The sequence below is a fragment of the Cetorhinus maximus genome, chromosome 20 (assembly GCF_964194155.1).
Source record: "Cetorhinus maximus chromosome 20, sCetMax3.hap1.1, whole genome shotgun sequence".
NCBI lineage: Eukaryota > Metazoa > Chordata > Chondrichthyes > Lamniformes > Cetorhinidae > Cetorhinus > Cetorhinus maximus.
Window position 1 is genome coordinate 50278907 of NC_135898.1, and position 21455 is coordinate 50300361.

At 45.1% G+C, this 21455-nt stretch overlaps 1 protein-coding gene across 5 annotated transcripts in view; it reads left to right on the forward strand.

Annotated features, from left to right (window-relative positions):
• The window catches only part of shtn1 (shootin 1), a 99015-nt gene that overhangs the window by 55812 nt on the left and 21748 nt on the right, over positions 1–21455 (forward strand). For all 5 annotated transcript variants that reach the window (XM_078564652.1, XM_078564650.1, XM_078564651.1 and 2 more), the window contains one exon: positions 2666–2760. In XM_078564652.1, coding sequence (XP_078420778.1) covers positions 2666–2760 — 95 coding nt within the window. The remainder of the gene's footprint in view (positions 1–2665; positions 2761–21455) is intronic.

Genomic DNA, 21455 nt, shown 5'->3' on the forward strand with positions numbered 1-21455 from the left:
GTATTCTATTCTCCATATAGGTTGTGCCCTTAAACAAAAAAGGGCCACATGCACAAAGGTGGTGACAATCCCTCTGATCAAACCCTTGGATAAAACTTGAGCTTTTAATCACTAGTAGACATTCATTTTGTTTTGCAATTAACTCTTTCTGCCGGCATAACATGCATCTCTAATATTTTACTACTCAGTATTTTACTGCCACTTGTCTTCACAAAAGTTTTATCTATGTGAATTGGATAACTGCTTACAAAATGGATGGTTACAGTTGCTCTGATGCCTTTAATCTAGAATTTTAGTAATTGTTCTCCATTTACATGCTGGGAAAGTGTCACTCATACTCATGCACTAAAACTGTATGCACAGCATATTACTTCCCTAAACTTCTGTGGTATCGGTCTGACTTGCATGGTAAAGGAAAGTGGAAATCTCGTTCCCTTTTAATCATGAAATTTATTGGAGGAGTAAGTGATCAGTCACAAAATTTTATAAGTTGGTCTAGAAGTAAAGCAGAACACGTAGAAAAAGACCAAATGTAATATAATTACAATAACAGACAAATTGACTTCAAATCCAGCCAATCTGAGATGTGAAACATACTTCAGATGTGTTGTCAACAAACATTGAATCAAATTGCTATTGAAGTTTTAGGAAGTGTCCTTTGGTTTGAATATTTTGGAATCTATAGGAAACAAACGTAGATTCACAGTAATCAAATAGCAACAACAGTTTTATTAAAATCAGGGTGCATATTAATCAACTGAATAAGTAAAGAAATCTGAAGTGTAATTGAAATGTAATTTCCTACTATTTAAGCACACTGGCTGTTTTGTGTATTCTAAGGTTTTCCATTCATGGAATCTACACTGGCCCAAGTAATGTAAATTTTGAATAGACTTGCCTCAAAGTATTCATTTTTTTGCACCAACATGCACCACAGACTATTTAACTCATGGCTGCTGTTTGATTCTAAGACAGCATGAAAATTGTGTCCACAGCAAGTTATCACAGTTTAGAAATAATTTTCATGTCAAATACTGAGCTGGTTGAAACTGTGATTTGATTGATTATGGAACCTGGGTTCTTACGATAGCACTTAAAACTGTTTTCTAACCAGTGATTTTTTTTTAAATTGTCTCCAAAATTGATGATAGGAGAAGGGAGATAGAGGAGAAAAAATAAAAGATTTTAAACTTTGTATCAGATACAGCATGTAGAAGAGTAAAATTGAAGTCAATATAAAGAAAGAAAAATTACAGGCAAAAAATAAAAAGGATAAGGGCAAAAAAAATTAAGTGTTTGAACGTTTTATTTTGTGCAAAGTTATGCTTTAACTTAGTATTTTAGGATTAGTATTATCGTAGCAACGCTATTAATAATAATGGAGCAGCTTTACTGGTGGAATAGATGAGTAGTGGGAGAGCTGAAAACTTACCACATAGGCTGGCACAAAGAGTTGAGTTTCTTTTAACCTGATGACTATTTTTTAATTAAGGATGTTGCTACATAATGCTACTAGATAAAGTGTCTCAAAAATGGCAACCTCAGGACCAGGTTTGTGCCGGATTTCAGATCTGGCCTGTTTTCAGATTGGGTGGTTCAGGTCAGGCAGTTCTGGCCAGGTTGGTTTGGGTCAAGGGTCTCTTGGACCACTTAGACTATGGGAAAAGACAGATGCGCGAAGCTGATAACTAGTTGGTGCACCAATGCAGCACATTACCAAACAGGCCAGTAAGTTATTTTAATTATGATGATTAAATTTCAAGCATGGTAGCTTTAAAAAAATGTCTGGCGTTTGGACATTGCCGATTTTCGGATAGCCAGGTTTAAGACACTGCACCTGTATTTCTTTTATTTAAAAAAAACAAACTCCCAATTTTGTTCTGCTGTTATCTTATGATAAAAGCAGTTAGTGATTCCCCTTCAGCTGCAGCTGTGTATGAATGGAATTAAGAAACAAGGTAGATCTGGATGTAACAGTGTTCCTTGCTGTTTCGTCTCTTGTCAGGTCATTTTGGAGAACGTGTATCGCTCTTTAACCTAGAGCATGAAATAGTCTGATGAGCAAACCTCTTCATGATCAGTGTAGATGAAATTTCATTTCAAATAAGGGAGCTGGACAATGTCCACCCAGTTCCTCCGCCCACATCCTCAATTCCATCAATAAAAAATCTGGTGCTCCATCTAGTGATGTGACTGAGAAGAAGCAAAACTTACTCAACTGAAGCAAATAACAGAGTTATTTAGGAATAAAAACGTTGGCTGCCCTTGTGCTTAATACAAATTTGGGAACTCAAACTCATAAATTTCTGTAAAGTTAAATGCTGCTGCCATATAGATGCTTTAAACATTCTGTTTTACATTTCAAAAGGGAGAGAATTTTAACAGGGTTTTAAAAAGAACATAAGTACTAGTGATCAATGTAGATTCAAATTAATTTTTAATAATCCATTAGTGGCATTCAGGGACAAAACTAATACAAATATTCCTTCAGTTTACACTCAGGCTTACATGGCATATGTTACAGACATATATTTATTGTGTCTGAATTTATGTTTAAAAGTGAATAGATTCACTGATAGAGAAAATTACTTTTGCTTCAAAATGTGATGGCATAACTATGTAAGAGAATCGATGACAACATGTTGAATATTTGTGTTTCTCTAAGTTTCCATTATGGCCCTGGAGGAATATGAGGACCTGGAAAAAAGTCTGGACCTGGAGAAGGACCTTCGAAAGGAGGCAGAGTCCTTTGCCCATGAGGTATGAAAATCAATGGCAGACCTATTCTTTGCAGTGCATCTGAACAGTTAGAGACACTTTCAAGACTACAAAAAATATGGTACGATCCCAGAATTGGTGCCAAATTGTATTTCACAATTTCACTCCTTTGAAAGCTTATTATTCATACATTATTTAGTAACATCTTAACTAGTATTTTCTTTTCAGGTACATAGACAAAATGTCATAATGAAAGTCAGATTAGCCAATCTGGCTAATTAAATTGTATATGATATAATCATCAGATAAGCACATAGGGATATAACAAGTTTCCATTTAATTTAGCATTTTTCAGTTAATTTTCTTTCTTTTCAAGCCCTCTCTCCACCCCACCCTCATGTACAGTTTTCTGCTTGAGATGCTAGAAAAATGATCTTCTCCCAAGAATGTGCCAGCTCTTCAAGCATTATCTCGGACTGAAGTGTCCAAATTTTAGCCCTGGTGAACTAATTAAGTCCGTACAATGGAACCTTGCAGCCACCTATAATGCTTGCATCAATGTAACATGTGAATTTCCACCTAATGCTGGCTGCCAATGCTGACAATGTTCTTCTTTACATTGTGTCCACCAATATGCCAACAGCATTTAGAACAACCCTTTCCAAACCTTCTGGCTCAAAAAATTAAATCGGGACAAACCAATGAGCAAGAAATAAAAGTATATGATTTGGCAATTTGGCTGGCTTTGTGAGCCTGGCTGTCAGAATTTATCAGCTACCTTAAAGTCTGGTTACTCGCCGTATGATTGAACTAACAGACTTGTCAGTTGCACAACTTTAGACAGAGTGGTTGTATGCCTTTTTCAGGTCAGAGATTTATATCTTTGTGGCACAATATGGTGAAGCTGGAGGCAATTGTAAAAAGGTAACAAGGACAGTTGTCTCAATAACTTGAGATTTTGGTTACAATAGAGGATGGAATAACCAATAACCTAGCCCTACCAGAAAATGTTGACATCGATTCTGCATTCAATTGCGCTCTAAACAGTCTGTGCATCATTTGACATCGACTGGTGTAATTTGGAATGAGTCTTGATTGCAAAAGCAGTGCTCATTGTCATCAACCAAACACTCGATTAACATCCTAATACTCCCACTCCTGGAGTCATCAATGCGCCTTAAAACGTTCAAAAGTCATCAGAACTCATTAAAGTTGTGGAAGTGATCATTCGCGTGCAAAAGCGATCATTAGGCATTATAGGTATCAAAGCAATCAGGAGGATATCAGTGTAGCTTGCTACATGTTAGGATGGGGAAAATAAACAAATATTACCGCTTATTTCAAAATTTTTCCCGAGAACTTCCCTCACCTGTTCCACTTGAACTGGCATCATTCTCCAGCACCTCTGCCAGGGTCACCAATTCTGGAGGAATAAGCAAGAGATGCTTCGCCAGAGGGGGTGCAGGAGAGATGATAAAGAAATAGTCAGCAATGTAAGTAACAAAGTAAATGTGGCACCATTGAGAAATAAGAGTGCAGCAAAATTAAATTTAAAACTATATAATGAAATAAAGAAGGTAGCAACTCATCAAGGCTCCTTCGACAGCGCCTTCCAAACCTGTGATCTCTACCACCTAGAAAGACAAGGGCAGCAGATAGATGGGAACACCACCACCTGCCAGTTCCCCTCCAAGCCACTCACCATCCTGACTTGGAAACATATTGTTGTTCCTTCACTGTTGCTGGGTCAAAAACCTCTCTTCCTAACAGCCCCCATCTACTTGGCCGCAGTTCCTGGGCACCTGACCACCGAGATCCAGGAGCTGGTGGGAAATGTGGCCTGGGACAATAAGCAGACCCACATCATCTTCCACCACCTGCAGTTCGCCATCCTCAATGACGAGGAGCTCAACAAGCTGCTGGGAGGAGTCACCACAGCCCAGGGCAGGGTCCTGTCCAACATCCAGGCCATGCTACTGCCCAAGAAAGCTGGACATCCCAGCAAGGTTTACGCCTGAAAAGGGACAAGATCAGATCATTGTGAATAAAAATGTTTTAAAGGAAAAAGGATATACTGCCTAATGTGTGGCTACAACCCACAATCTTGCAGTTCTCCACCGCTCCCCCCTTCCCCAGGCAATTTTTCCCTGATTCTCCTTCCCCTGCCGGAAGTCAGCAACACCCAACTCTCAGGCTGGCTGGGACCCCCACGCCCACAAGCCTGCCAGAAATGTACCAGCATGGGCCTCTATGCCAGCCACCTGCCCCCACCAAGTCTCGGGTTCTACCCCACTCCACCAAGTCTGATACCTAACCACCAACACCTCCGCCCCCCACACTGCCGGCGATCTCTGGGCCATTTCCCACCACCCCCACCGACAATCTCCGGGCGGTCCCCTCCCAATCCGAGACAATCTCTGGCCCATTTCCCCCCTATCTCTGATCTGTGGGCCACTTTTCCCCCGAACTCTGGGCCATTCCCCCAACCCAACCTGATCACTTCCCCTGCTCTCACCCTATTGCTGGTCCCACACCAGCTGGAAACTTGCAGCAGAGCAGGCCTCACCATCGGTTGTGGTTCCGGCTGACCGGGGAAGGAGGTGGGGGAAAGAAGTGGATGGTAGGTGGTAGCTGTTGTATCTATTCTGGGGGAGTTTGTCTGGAGGAGTTGGGGGTGGTCAAGAGGGTTCGGGGGGTCAGGAGGTGGTAATTGGAGGATCATAGTTACCCAGGAGTTAGAAGTGGTTTTAATCCTTCTAACTTTTCCTGTAACTATTTGCTAAGAAAGTCAGCATCATCAAAAGTTGCCGATTTAAATCCAAGTTTTGAAGGATTCCAGGCGCAGGGTAATTGCCCATCGGAAGTTTAAACTTCCCAGGTTATTACCATGCAGTCCTTGCTTGGACATCCAGGTTGTCCCCCAGCACATCATCTGGGGTACGTGCCCAAATTAATTTTAAAATCTGTCGATGTGTCCTGATTCCACGTACGTTTTGCATAACGATACCGATTTCACTTTACTTCACCCTTCAGGATGAATTCAATCAAAAATCTGGGAGGCGGACGAGTTCGCACCCCCATAATAATCACTATAGTCAATATGCACTGATGTTAAACAATCTACACACTGGGACTTAGAAAAATCTGGTACTTGTTAACTGTGATCACTAACAGTTTCCCACAACCTAAGCATTAAGACGTCAGTTGAATGCCTTTGCTGATGCTATTGATGCTGTTTCAGTATCATTCCATGTCAGCTGAACATCAATGATGTCAGCTGAGCACCAGTGATGTCTGATTACTTTGAAGGCAGATGAATGTTCACTATTGATATAGTTTGGGTGCTGTGTGATTTCATTTCAGGTCAAGGATTTCATTTGATCGCTATTAGATGTCAAATGATGACTGAAAGATCGCCTCGGAATGCAGATCATCACAAATAAGTGCAAATGAAACTGATACGCGCAGAATGATGCCAACATTTTTGGGTGGGAGAATGCCTTTGCCCAAAAATGAATTTGACTTGAAAATTGCTGTGGTTATAGAAAATTGTCATTGGTTGTAGTTGAAAGAGACAAGAAATAACACTGAAGAATTAAAACTGGGTTTTGATTGCCCCACTCAATGGTATAGGTGAGATGAAAATGCAGTGATTTAGTCATTGGACTGTGAGAGAACTGAAGAATGTGAACACTGTGTATGCAATATCAAAGAATGTAAAGAGACATGCTGAGTAAGCTTTTTATCTCACACTGTTCAGGACAGGTCACAAGATTAACAACAGTAAAGGGAACAACATGAGAAGAGAGTGTTGACTGGTTAGCTAGCCATTCATTGACAGCTGTCCCCATGGCAATGCTTTGACCAATAAGACAACTGGACTGGTAATCCAGAGACGCAGATTAATGCCCTGGTGACCCAGGTTCAAATCCCACAACTGCAGATGCTGGAATTTGAATTCAATAAAAATATGGAACTAAAAGTCTAATGATGACCATGAAACCATTGTCGATTGTCGTAAAAACCCATCTGGCTCACTAATGCCCTTTAGGGAAGGAAATCTGCCATCCTTACCTGGTCCGGCCTACTATGTGACTCCAGACCCACAGTAATGTGGTTGACTCTTAAAGCCTTCTGAAATGGCCAAGCAAGCCGCTCAGTTGTATCAAAACGCTTAAAAGTAAATAAAAAGGAATGAAACCAGACGGACCACCCGGCATTGACATAGGCACTGGAAGCGACAATGGCAAACCCAATCCTGTCTTCCTTACTAACCACTGGGGCCTTGTGCCACAATTGGGAGAGCTGTCTCACAGACTAGTCAAGCAACAGCCTGACATAGTCATACTCACAGGGCTGCATCTTCCGGTCGGTGAGCGGGGGCGGGGCCCAACGTCACTCTGCGTCATTTACATTTTCAGGTCAGCGGGCGTGCAGCCCTGCCGACCTGTCAGCAGCCACTTAAGGCCATTAATAAAATAATTGAATCAATCAATGGACCTGCCTGTCCAACCATAAGGTTGGCGGGCAGGCCGGGAGCCCAAGCGAGCTTCCGAAAAAACATGAAACCTCATCCATGGGCAGGATGAGGTTTCATGAGGGTATTAAAATTTGTATTACATGTCTAAATAAAAGAAATTGACATGTCCCAGCTCATGTGACAGTGGCACATGAGGGGACATGTCAGTAATTTTTTTTCTAATCTTTACTCAATGTTTCAAACCTGAGCCAATCTCCCTGAGGCAGCACTTCGCCTCAGGGAGACCTGTGCGCTCTTTCGCGCGCATGCATGGAAGAGTGCACTCCCAGCTCAGGGAATCCCGCCCCCCCTCTCGCACAGGGAGCGCATAGTGCTTCCTGGTGGACATCACGCCCATGTAAAATGGTAGCGTGTCCCCAAGCAGGGGCGCCGATCGGGAACCCGCCCACTCACGCTCGCTCCCACACAATTCCTCTAACGGGGGGAAGATCCTGCCCACAGAATCATACCTCACAGACACCACCATCACCATCCCTGGGTGTGTCCTATCCCATCAGCAGGACAGACCCAGCAGAGGGGGCGGCACAGTGATATACAGTCAGGAGGGAGTTCCCCTCAGAGTTATCAACGTCAATGCTGGCCCCCATGAAGTCTCATGGAATCAGGTCAAGCATAGGCAAGGAAACCTCCTGCTGATTGCTACACACCGCCCCTCAGCTGATGAATCAGTGATCCTCTGTATTGAACACCATTTTGAGGAAGCACTGAGGGTGACAAGGGTGAAGAATGTACTCTGGGTGGGGGACTTCAAAGCCCATCACCAAGAGTGGCTCAGTAGCACCACCGCAGAACAAGCTGGCCAAATCCAAAATGACCTAGCTGCTAGACTGCGTCTGTGGCAGGTGGTGAGGGAACCAACAAGAGGAAAAATATACTTGACCTCAACCTTACCAACCTGCCTGCTGCAGATGCAGCTGTCCATGACAGTATTGGTAGGAGAGACTGCCACACAGTCCTTGTGGAGACGAAGTCCCGCCTTCACATTGAGGATACCCTCCAGTATAGTGTGGCACTATCAATGTGCTAAATGGGATAGATTTCAAACAGCAACTCGAGACTGGGCATCCATGTGGTGCTGTGGGCTACCGTCAGCAGCAGAATTGTACTCAACCACAATCTGTAACCTCATGGCCTGGCATATCCCCTACTCTACCAGTACCATCAAACTGGGGGATTAATTCTAGTTCAATAAAGAGTGCAGGAGGGCATGCCAGGAGCAGCACCAGACATACCTAGAAATGAGGTTTCAACCTGGTGAAGCTACAACACAGGTTTACTTGCATGCGAAGCAGCATAAGTAGCAAGTGATAGACAGAGCTAAGCAATTCCACAACCAATAGATCAGATCTGCAATCCTGCTGTGTCCAGTCGTGAATGGTGGCACTGGATACTGCAAAGACTATGGGCCTTGACAATATTCTGGCAATAGTACTGAAGATTTGTGCTCCAGGACTTACCACACCCCAAACCAAGTTGTTCCAGTCCAGCTACAACACTGGTATCTACCCAGCAATGTGGAAAATTGCCCAGGTATGTCCTGTACACAAAGAGCAGGACAAATCCAACCCGGCCAATTACCACCCTATCAGTCTACTCACGATCATCAGTAAAGCGATGGAAGGTGTCATCAACAGTGCTATCAAGTGGCACTTGCTTAGCAATAACCTGCTCACTAACGCTCAGCTTGGGTTCCACCAGGGCCACTCAGCTCTTGATCTCATTACAGCCTTGGTTCAAACATCGACAAAAGAGCTGAACTCCAGAGGTGAGGTGAGAGCCCTTGACATCAAGGCCACATTTGACCGAGTGTGGCATCAAGGAACCCAAGCAAAACTGGAGTCCCTGGGAATTGGGAGGAAAACTCTCCGCTGGTTGGAGTCATACCTACCACAAAGAAAGATCGCTGTGGTCACTGGAGGTCAATAATCTCAGTTCCAGTACATCACTGCAGGAGTTCCTCAGGGCGCGTCCTCGGCCCAACCATCTGCAGCTGCTTCATCAATGACCTCCCCTCCATCATAAGATCAGAAATGGGGATGTTCGCTGATGATTGCACAATATTCAGCACTATTCGTACTCCTCAGATACTGAAGCAGCCCATGTGCAAATGCAGCAAGACCTTGACAATATCCAGTCCTGGGCTGACAAGTGACAAGTAACATTTGCGCAACAGAAGTGCCAGGCAACGACCATCTCCAGCAAGAGAAAATCTAACCCTCGCCCCTTGACATTCAATGGCATTACCATCACTGAATCCCCTATTATCAACATCCTGGGGGTTACCATTGACCAGAAACTGAACTGGACTAACCATATAAATACTGTGGCTGCAAGAGCGGGTCAGAAGTTAGGAATCCTGTGGCGAGTAACTCACCTCCTGACTCCGCAAAGCCTACCCACCGCCTATAAGGCACAAGTTAGGAATGTGATGGAATATTCCCCACTTGTCTGGATGAGTGCTGCTCCAACAATGCTCAAGAAGCTTGACAGCATCAAGGACAAAGCAGCCCACTTGATTGGCACCCTTTCCACAAACATTCACTCCTCCACCACCGATGAACAGCAGCAGCAGTGTGGACCATCTAAAAGATGCACTTCAGAAACTCACCGAGGCTCCGTTGGCAGCACTTTGCAAATCCATGACTGCTACCTTTAGAAGGACAAAGGCAGCAGATGCATGGGAACACCACCACCTGGAAGCTCGCCTCCAAGCCACTCGCCATCCTGACTTGGAAATATGTTGCTATTCTTTCACTGTCACTGGGTCAAAACCCTGGAACTCCCTCCCTAATAACACTGTGGGTGTACTTACACCATGTGGACTGCAGTGGTTCAAGAACACAGCTCACCACCACCTTCTTGAGGGCAATTAGGGATGCGCAATAAATACTGGCCCAGCGATGCCCACATCCCGTAAATGAGTAAAAGGAAAGATGGACCTGCCTGGTTTGAATTCAGACAAATTCTTGGCAGTTAACTGTTCCTTGCTGCATTCTCCATGGCAATGCCACTACCAAACAGAGGTCACTTGCCAACCAATCAGCATTCTCTTCTCATGCACTATAAATTGTTGTTCCCTTTACTGTTGGTAATCTTGTGATCTGCCCTGATGAGTGCAAGATGAAAAGCTTAGACAGCATGCCTCTTTATTTCAGCAATACTAAAGTTCTGTATTATTAAGCGACTAACAAAGAATGTGCCGAATGTAGCGTGGAATCGTCAGCAAGAGAATGGAGTTGGATATAGTGGAAGAAATCATTAAAAAGAAATAAAACAGGACTGGAGAGAGAGTCCAGTCTTTGGGAACGTCCAAATTGATAGAACAAAGAGTTGGCAAGTCAGCCAAAAATGAAAGCATAGGTAATGAATGCAATTTGAGAAGAAATTAGTTAATCATGAGCACAGCATAATTGAGTGGGATTTCATGATCCCAGCTTATGTTAGTACTGGACAAGTCAGATCCTGGAGTGAAACCTGGCTTGATGGATCCTAACTGCTTTTTAGAAACATTGGAGGAAAGTTATTGAACAAATTCACAGGAGTCTGCTGATGAACTTTTAACACAAAAATAAACACCTATTAAACAAGAAAAAAATGAACTTTATTACACCAGACAAAAAGGTTGGAAAGATCTCAATACCAACACAAGAAAATGATTCAGATCACACTATTCCTTTACCCCAGCAATATCTTTACAGACGCATACAAATTCAGAAAGATAAAACAATTTACAATATCTCGCTTATACTCTAATATTCAGGGTAAGCATGAGGCACACAAATTAACAGGCGAACTGTAGTCAGATGCACCATATGACAAAGTAAATGACAGATGCAACCAAAGCAGATTCCATGGATTTCTCAACAACCCCCTAAACATTTGTCACATTGAGCCAACCAGTCTCACAGAAACTTTGTCTTTCTCATGAGGGTTTCCAACCTTCACATTTGGAGAGCTTGGCATGGAATTCTCTTCAAACATTGGTCCCACTCAGATGGCTTCAATAAGGCTCCACCTCCAGGGTTTCAGTCTTGCTTTCCGAGATTCCTTTCCACTGGATCTCCGAGTACACTCAAGCTTCACCTTCCAAGCACAATTTCAGATCTTTGGCCATGCCAAGCAATACACCACTGCCCAAAAGGCCTGCAGTGAGGAGTCACCAACCTTCGGCTGCTTCCTCGGATCTTCAGATCTTCTTTCAAGCCCACTTCACTTCGTCTGCTCCTTGCAGCTCTCTCTATCTTTAACTCAGAGCCTATTGCTCTGCTCCTTTCTTTTAACTTCTTAACTTAACTTTGACTTCTGGGACCTCTTTCTGGTCCCTGCTTTGTCCCTGTTTGAGACTTTTGTTACAACCGGGATGAGAAGAGTGCGTGAATTATCAAGCTCCACTACTCCTCAGGCTGTACCATTAATTTAAATGTTTAATTTTCTCACCAAAAAGGCCAATTGTGTGCCTATACCTCTAGTACCCTGAAGAAAAGAGACTCTGTCCTGGCTTCTTTCAAAAACTCAGAATGACTAATTTATTTTAAAACAAAACTTCTTTTAAAAAGTTGCAAGTACTGGTTAGTACACAATTATAATTTGGAAGTATAAATATCTATCTTTTCATAAAGAATTCTCCCAGCATACACACACAAAAATAGAACAAACAGATAGAGTCTCTCTGCAGAGATGGGTTTTGGAGGATGGGCATTATAAAATGAAGGGTAAAGGCCGTAGGGTCTGGACGAGTTTCCCTCATGTGAAGACAGGCCGCTGGTCACAGTGGATGCCTCGACAATTCTCACCACTGGTCTCAGCTTTGCAGGTCAAAATGCAGACTGGTTATACTCAGGTGAGGGTTCTCTGGCTACAGGTTGATAGTCACACACAATTTTAGGCAAGGTAGAGAGTGAGGGAGCCAGTCAAGGTCTGTTGTTGCTCTCCAACAAGTTTATCTTCCAAATGAGCAGGTTCACAACTTTAATTTTTTTCCCCTGCCATATGATGGCCTTTATGTTTCCCAGTTTATCATTAATTAAAGTGCTTTGCCAGTTCAACAAACAAACAGCTTCTTCTCAAGTGCCACATAGGTCAGGTGATTTCTTGGAAGAGGCCTGCTTGTTTACAGTTCCAAGGTGAACTTATGATCTTTTTTTAAAAAAAAACCCAGGTTAGCATCCACATGTCCAGAGCGTGCCAAATCCTTCCATTTTGTTAAAGAAAACTTCAGTATTGAGATATATGCTTCTTACATGACTCCGCCCTTAAGAGAGAAGACACGATTTGTAAATGTGTTTCATCGCAAAGTATACAGAAAAAAATATGTACAACATATAAACAGAATTCAACATGCTCGCACTCAGCCTGATAGAGAACCTGTTCTGTTTTCTGACTTTCTAGCTTTCCAGACGATTATTAAAAATTTACATTCTTGATGTATCAGCACTTCTAAATCCTTCCCAGCGATATGAAAAATCTTCATGTTATAAGATTGTATTAGCAAGCTCCATCGGAACAGTCTGTCATTCTGAGTCTTAAGTTTTTCCACAAAGGTGAAAGGGTTATGTCAGTATTACTAATGTTTCTTTGCAGCCATGACGGATATATACCTCAAATTGCTTAAGAACCAGTAACAATCCCAGGCTTTCCTTTTCTACCATAGAGTATCTCTTTTGATGCCGATTTAATTTTTTTAGGGCAGGACTTTGAGGTCCTTAGGCGGGCGTGGTTGGCGGGACAGGGAGTGGCCAGGAAACGGCCCGTCACCTGCAGTCAGCCCCCGACGGTGATTTCACACTGGCAGGTCAATTAAGGCCCGCCCGGTGTGAAACGTGGCTCATCACTGGACAGGAAGGGCCGAGCGGGGGCGGGTGCCTGTTGGCCGCTGAGTCCAATGGCGACCTGGCGGCCAGTTTAAAAACTGCCTAGGCAGCCCCAGAAAGGCTGCCACGAAAGGACATCAGTTCTGCATTGTCTTAATGGAGTCAAATGGCGGCTGGAGATGCCAGGCTAGAGAGCAGATCAGGTGGGCACTTGACCCCCCCCATTTTTCAGATGAGTGCCTCGCGGCCCTGCTGGAGGAGGTAGCTGGCAGGAGGGACGTCCTTGTGCCCAGAGATGGGAGGAGGAGGCCATCGCACCTCACAAAGAGGGAATGGGAGGAAGTGGCAGCGCTGGTGAGCAGCCATGACGTGGTACGGCGCACATGGGTGCAGTCCCGGAAGCGCTTCAATGACCTTCTGCGCTCAGGAAGGGTGAGTACCGTGTTGACATGGGTAACTGTGCAGAAGTGTTAAGGTGTGGCCATCCCCCCCGTGGAGCTTAATGGATGCTAGAGTCTAAGTGCCAATTGTCAATGACGCCAGAGCTGGCCAAGGGGGTGAGCCCTGGCTGCTTGGGCTGAGTGTCTTGCGGTTCATGGGCCATGACTCGGGTGTGCCCTAGGAGGTGGTCCTCAGCTGGGGTTGGCCAGGCTGTAATGGCACTGCAGGTAGAGAGTGGACGAATCAACGCTCCTCTGTCCTTTCAGGAGAAGACGAGCCACAACCAGGCAGAGCGGGCACGTACAGGTGGAGGGCAGCCCAACCTCTTGCTGCTCAGCAGGTTCGAGCAAGATGCCCTAGATCTTGAGAGCCAGAACGCTCCACGTGCAACCGGGCGTGGAGAGGCAGGGGTGCCACACGAAGGTAAGAGTGCAATGCACAGAGGGTGAGACCTTCGGCTTGTTCTAGTGCAGTGTCTTCATTGATGTGAGCCTGAAACTTGGAGTCCCCATTGATCATTGAAAGACTATGGCACCGTGATGCAGATCTCCATTGCCTCACCAGGGTGCCTGGCATGCACAGTGACAATGTGACGACTTTAAGTAATGACATGTCCTTGTTCCCCCTTTTAGGTTAACCAGCAGGCGCTTGCTCTCTGGACTCTGAAGGGCCACCCCTGACACCGGAGAACCACCAGGCATCATTTGCACCTGCGTCACACCTGCTCTCCGAAGCAGGCACCAGCGCAGATACAAGCGCCTCATTGAGCATTAGATCAGCAGCTAGAACATCAGTGCACATTGGTGAGGGAACTTCACACTCGCTTGAAGTGCAGGAGAGTGCCCAGGGGGAAGTCGGAGGGTTGCTGGGGACCAGGACGATATTCAATCAAAGGCAGATGATGGGCCTCTGGAGTCATCCTTTAGGCGGCAGATGCTGGATGTCCAGCAGGATGTGTGGGAGGATCTGGCGGAGATCCATGAGGGTCTGCTTGCCATGGTCTCCGTTATGGAGGAGTCCATGCGGAGCATGAGCACTGTGTTGACCTTCATGGCCAAGCGCACTGCCTCCTCCATTGAGACAGTGGTAACTCTTATGGAGAGGCAACTCCAGGGACAGAATAAGGGGTTCCTGGGGTTGGGCTCGGACCTGCAAGCCCTCACACAGGCACTGACCTCAGGTGGTCACTGCCAGTGTGGGAGATGGATGAGGCATGCAGTATGCCAGCTAGGTGCCTGTCCATACATGGTGAGCAGGGTGGTCTAGAGCGTCTCTGCAGGCTCCTCTCAGGACGCTCTGGATGATGGCAGCAGCTCCTACGCCCCTCTGCCAGTGACCATGGCATCTGATGAGACTGCAATGACTGGGGAAATGCCAGCCATGGCACTGGCCGCTCCCTCCCAGGCAAGGCCAGCATAGGCTCCACTGGCTAGAGGACAACTGCCAAGATCATCAAGGCCAACAAGACAGCAGAGTCAGCAGGCTGCCTCCAATGCCGGTGCCAGTGAGGGGTGCACCAAGACGTAGCACTCGCAAATGTAAGTTTAAGGCACCATGAATACGAGAGGGGCAGTTCACAGGTGATTTTCTGTTCATTTATGTTTGGTTTATATCTCTGCTGGTGTGGACATCAACACCCATAATTGTAATGTCATAAAGATTTCAATGTGATGATAACATTAATTTTGTTTAGGTTCTGATGGCCTAAGTATGCTTCACGTTTTTTCTTTCAGGTTCAGGGTACACCAGTATGTAACGCTGGACGTGAGTGGCTGGATACTTTATTGCACAGGCACTGAGTGGACTTTGGGTGCAAATGAAAGGGTCATTTCAGACATCGGGATGGAGGCGGCAGCCCTGGAGTGAGGTTGAAGCAGATCTTTGATAGCCTAGCTGAAGAAGCATTGGACCAAGGCATCCCTGGCATCCCTGCCTGCCTGGAGGTTACCAAGGTCTGCCTCCATACCCTTAGCGTTCTCCTCACTGTGCTCCTCTTCTGACTCACTACTGGACTCATCATCTGTGACCTGTGCAGCTGCGTCAAAATCCTCTTCCTCCAGTGGGTTCCCCCCTTGCCAGTGCCAGATTGTGGAGAGCACAGCATGCAACCACTATATGATTCGTATTGTAACACTTCTCTCCCTCTGTTCTTAGGTGGCGGAGAGGCGTCATGAGCCACCATTTCAACAGATAACCCTTGTCACCCAGCAGCCATTCACCCAGTCGGGCTGGAGCACTGAGGAGCCTCGGCACCTGTGAGTGTCTAAGGATATGAGTGTCATAGGACCTGCCAGTGTACCTCGTACAGACTTGCAGAATCTGCATCCTGTGATCACACACTATCTGCACGTTCATGGAGTGGAAGCCCTTCCTGTTGACAAAGGCATCCTGTTGACCTGCTGGTGCCTTGATGGCCACATGATGGCACCCTGGACACGGGGGAAGCCAGCAATCACTGCGAAGCCTCTGGCTCGCTCTGTCTGGCTGGCCTCGTCCGTACGGTAAAGAATAAAGGTCAGTACCCGCCTGAACAAAGCTTCTGTCACCAGCTTGATGCAACTGTGGACAGCTGATTGGGAGACTCCACTCAGATACCCCCACTGAGCCCAGGAAAGAACTGGAGGCGTCACCCACACAGTTGGAGCTGATCTCAGACCCAATCATCTGGCAAATGGAGGTCACTGTCTCCCTTGAGAGGGGGAGCCTCCTTCGGCATTGCACCTCAGACATATTGAGGTAGCTGCATCGCCGCCTGTAAACCCTGGTAGCAGGATAGTGGCGTCTCCTGCAGTCCTTTCCGCCTTGGACTTCCTGCTGGCCCTGCGCCCCTTGTGCCTGTGCCTCTCCTCCCTCAGGTCCCTCCCTGGAAGCTGCATTGGGACACCTGGCCTCCTCCCCCTTCTGCCCCTCTCTTCCTCCTCAGAGGAAGTGCCACCAGCGGAGACCACAATCCCCATTCCCAGGGTAAGGGAAGGCTGTGTGGTACCTGGAAGGGTCCCCACAGTCTGAATCCTCTGGAGGCCTTGGAGAGGCCAAAGAGACCTGAAATGAAGCCTGGAAATGCTAACAATGAAGCCCCAAACAGAGATGAAGCTGCCAATTACCAATAAGTCACCAACAGCAAACTATCCACCAAACTCCCCACTACTGACACTGGCAATGCTGCTGACCTTTTTTATCTCACCTGTGGTCGAGGCTTTTGAAATTGTCAGCCGGCTGCCTGTCCACTATGCCCTTGTGATGAGCACAAATCCGCACGGGCAACGAAAAATTGCCGTCAGTTTGCTTTTTAATGGCCTTCAGCGGCCTCTTAATTAATGGCGGGTGCAGCTCCGGCACCCGCTTGCGCCCGCCGACCAAAATATCGCGAATGCGTGATGACACCGGGACGCTCACTCGATGTCGTTGTGTGCTATTTTACACCCAATCAGGTTGGGCGCACGCCTGCCCATGAGGCATAAAATTCTGCCCTTAGAAAAGTACCCCACTGGCTTCTCTATGCCTGATTCATCTTCTTGCAATAAGACCACGCCCACCCCCAAGTCACTAGCATCAATTGCCAACATGACTGGTTTAGCGAAATTAGGGGCAGCTAATACTGGTTCATTAGTTAGAATCACCTTCAGCTTCTCAAAAGCTGGCTTGCACTCTCTTGACCATACCACCTTTGCTTTCTTTTGCAATAAATTCGTTAGTGGAACCGCTATTGTGCTGAGGTTTGGCACAAATTTACGATAGAAATCACACATCCCTAAAAATCTCAAGGTTTTCCATTTAGCTTTTAGGACAGGGAATTCCATCAAAGCCTGTATCTTCACTGTTCTTGGCACGTCTTGTCCCTGCCCTACGATATGCCCTAAATAAGTTACTTAGGCTTTTGCTAACTCACTTTTTTGCAAGGTTTATTACTAGATCTGCTGACTGTAATTGTTTAAATAAGGCTTCCAGTTGTTTTAAATGGCCTTACCATGTATTGCTATAAACCAATACATCATCCAAGTAAACCACACAGTTAAGAACATTAGTGATCACCTGATTCATTAGTCTTTAGAAAGTGACTGGGGCATTTTTTAGTCCAAATCGCATTACTCAGCATTGGTATAGCCCATTTGGCATCACAAAAGCTGATGTCTCCTTAGTTCGTGACGTTAAAGGTACTTGCCAGTATCCTTCCAACAAATCTATTTTAGTAAAGAACGTGGCACTGCCGACCATAAGACATAGGAGCAGAAATTAGGCCATTCGGCCCATCAAGTCTGCTCTGCTATTCAATCATGGCTGATAAGTTTCTCAACCCCATTCTCCCACCTTCTCCCAGTAACCTTTGATCCCCTTACCAATCAAGAACCTATCTATCTCGGTCTTAACTACACTCAATGACCTGGCCTCCACAGCCTTCTGTGGCAATGAATTCCATAGATTCACCACTCTCTGGCTAAAGAAGTTTCTTATCTCTGTTCCAAAAGGTCTTCCCTTTACTCTGAGGCTTTGCCCTCGGGTCCTAGTCTCTCCTACTAATGGAAACATCTTCCCCATGTTCACTCTATCCAGGCCTTTCAGTATTCTGTAAGTTTCAATCAGATCCTCCCTCATCCTTCTAAACTCCATCGAGTATAGACCCAGAGTTCCTCATATGTTAAGCCTTTCATTCCTGGGATCGTTCTCGTGAACCTCCTCTGGACCCTCTCCAGGGCCAGAACATCCTTCCTGAGATACGGGGCCCAAAATTATTCACAATATTCTAAATGTGGTCTGACCAGAGCCTCATAAAGCCTCAGTAGTACATCCCTGCTTTTATATTCTAGTCCTCTCGAAATAAATGCCAACATTGCATTTGCCTTCCTAACTACCGACTCAACCTGTAAATTAACCTTAAGAGAATCCTGGACTAGGACTCCCAAGTCCCTTTGCACTCCAGATTTCTGAATTCCCTCCCCATTTAGAAAATAGTCCATGCCTCTATTCTTCCTACCAAAGTGCATGACCTCACACTTCCCCACGTTGTATTCCATCTGCCACTTCTTTGCCCATTCTCCTAACCTGTCCAAATCCTTCTGCAGCCTCCCCGCCTCCTCAATACTACCTGTCCCTCCACCTATTTTTGTATCATCTGCAAACTTAGCCAGGATTCCTTCAGTTCCTTCATCTAGATCATTAATGTATAAAGTGAAAAGTTGTGTTCGTAACACTGACCCCTGCGGAACTCCACTAGTCACCGGCCGCCATCCTGAGAAGGACCCCCTTATCCCCACTCTCTGCCTCCTGCCAGACAGCCAATCTTCTATCCATGCTAGTACCTTGCCTCTAACGTCATGGGCTCTTATCTTACTGTGCAGCCTCCTGTGCGGCACCTTGTCAAAGGCCTTCTGGAAGTCCAAGTAGATAACATCCATTGGCTCTCCTTTGTCTAACCTACTCGTTACCTCCTCAACCCTGTCAATACAGTCTTCCATACGAGGGATTGGGTAGGAATCCGTTTTTGTTACAGCATTAACTTTTCTATAGTCTATCAGAATCTAGTTGCCCCCTCAGGTTTAGGCATGAACATTACTGGAGAACACCAACTGCTTTGACTAGTCTCAATTAAGTAATTTTCTAACATATACTGAATTTCTGCTGTCACTTCTGCTTGTTTCTCTGGACTTAACCAATATGGATGTTGTTTTATATGAGAAAATTCCTCTACATCCATATCATGTGTGGTTAAAGTTGTAGATCCTGGTGTATCCCTACAGATCCCTTTAAATCCTGTAAATTACCCCACTGGATCTTCTCGTCCTACCACTAAGTATGAAAATATGGTATCTAACTATGCTAATATTTCAGTGATAGGTAACCAAATAGTAGGAGGTTCAATTTGTGAACTGTCTGAGTGTCCTCCCTCACTCTCATTGTCTCTTTCGTCCTCCACTATTCTCACAACCTGACATATCTGCTCCTTCCTTTCTTCTTCCCTATGATGGTATCATTTTAACATATTGATGTGACACAGCCAATTCTTTTTCCTATAATCTGGTGTATTTATCAAATAACTTACTTTACTAACCCTCTTAATTACCTTGTGTGAACCACTGAACCGTGCTTTCAGAGGTTCCCCCTGTAAAAACAATGACACTAACACTTCATCTCCTGCTTGTCATGTTCAGGTCGCAGCTTGTTTATCTGCCCATTCTTTCATCTTTGTTTGAGAAACTTGAAGATGTTCTTGAGCCACTTTGCAGGCCCCCATGATCCGTTCCTGGAACACAGACACATAGTCTGACAAGAGGATTCGTCCTCCTCTCCTAAAAACTTCTCTTTGATTAATTTCAGAGGACCTCTTATCACATGTCCATAAATTAATTCAAAAGGGCTAAAACCATTGGTGAATCTCAGGTAGCAAATAAAAGAAAATCCAGTCTCTTGTCCCAATCATGGGGATGTTCATGACAATATGCTTTAATCATGTTTTGAAAGCTTGATGGTACCTCTCTAACGTTCCCTGTGCTTGTGGATGATATGCTGTGGACTTTAACCATTTTATACCCAAACTATTCATTATGTTCTGAAAAATTTTAGACATAACATTGGAACCTTGATCCGACTGCACCTTTACTGGTAATCCATATCGAGTAAAAAATTAGCTTAACTCCTCTATAACTACTTTATCCATAATTGTCCTTAAAGGGACAGCCTCTGGAAATCGAGTTGTCATATCCATAATTGTAAGTATCCATATACTGGTGTCCTGCTTTCAGTTTTGGTAACGGTCCCACACAGTCCAGCAACACCCTACTGAATGGTTCCTCAGAAGCTCGTATTGAAATTAAGGGTGCCGGTTTGATTGCATGTTGTGGTTTTCCTACCATCTGGCACATTTTACAAAACTGCACCATGTGCTTATGAAGGCCTGATCAGTAAAACTGCTGGTTTATCCATGCTTGAGTTTTCCGTATCCCTACATGTCCTGCCAAAGGAATTTCATGTGCTATCCATAATATCTCTTTACAATATTTGGGTGGTACCACTGCCTGATGAACAAGTGTCCACTCCTCCTCTGCAGGTCTGTGAGGAGGTCTCCATTCCTCATTAGAATTCCATTTCTAACATTCTGGAACTGCCTCAGCTTCAGATTCGGCTGATTGTGCTATCTTACTTAACTCTGGATCAGCTTCTTGTTGAGCCTTAACTAGAGAAGATTTGTTAAACATCTCTCTCAGATTATCTAAGTCTGTAAAGAAAGGTTCAGCCAGCCAAATGCCTGTCTGTATCACTTCGACCTTTGATGATGGACTTTGCTTAGCCATTGCTCTGGTCATCACAAATGAAGGAAAAATTCCTGGAACCTTTTTCTGTAACTGCTCCGTCTCTTTAACCTCACTTGGGCTTTCTGTAATTATGGGGGAAGCTACTACCTTTGCTCCAGCTAAATCATTCCCCAGGAGCAAATCAACTTCATCTACGGGTAACTGCGAGCAACCCCTACCATCACTGTCCCAGCCAATAGGTCACACTCCAAGTGCACCCGGTACAAAGGTACAGGTGTATACTCCCCACCAATACCATTGACTAAAACTTTAGCTTTTAATGTGCTCCCCGGTGGAAACGTTATGCCTTTCCCCAGCCAAAATGTTTGAGTGACTTCTGTATCTCTAAGTATGATTGTTGGTTTAGCTATCTCATAAGGGATTACTTTTCCCCGTGACAAAAATTCTTTATAACTCTCATGTATCTCATTCACCTCTCCTGCAGCAGTGTCCACATTCGGTTTCACAGCTGCAGCTAATGCTATAACTTGATCTGTTGTGCTTTCAGTCAGGGCTGCTTTTCCTGAATCACCCTTATGTACCCCAACAAGTTCCATGGATTTCCCATGCAACTTCCAGCAATTGGCATGAACATGTCCCACTTTGTTACAATGGAAACACTTCGGCTTTTGAATCATTTCCACCCTCAGCACCTTCCTT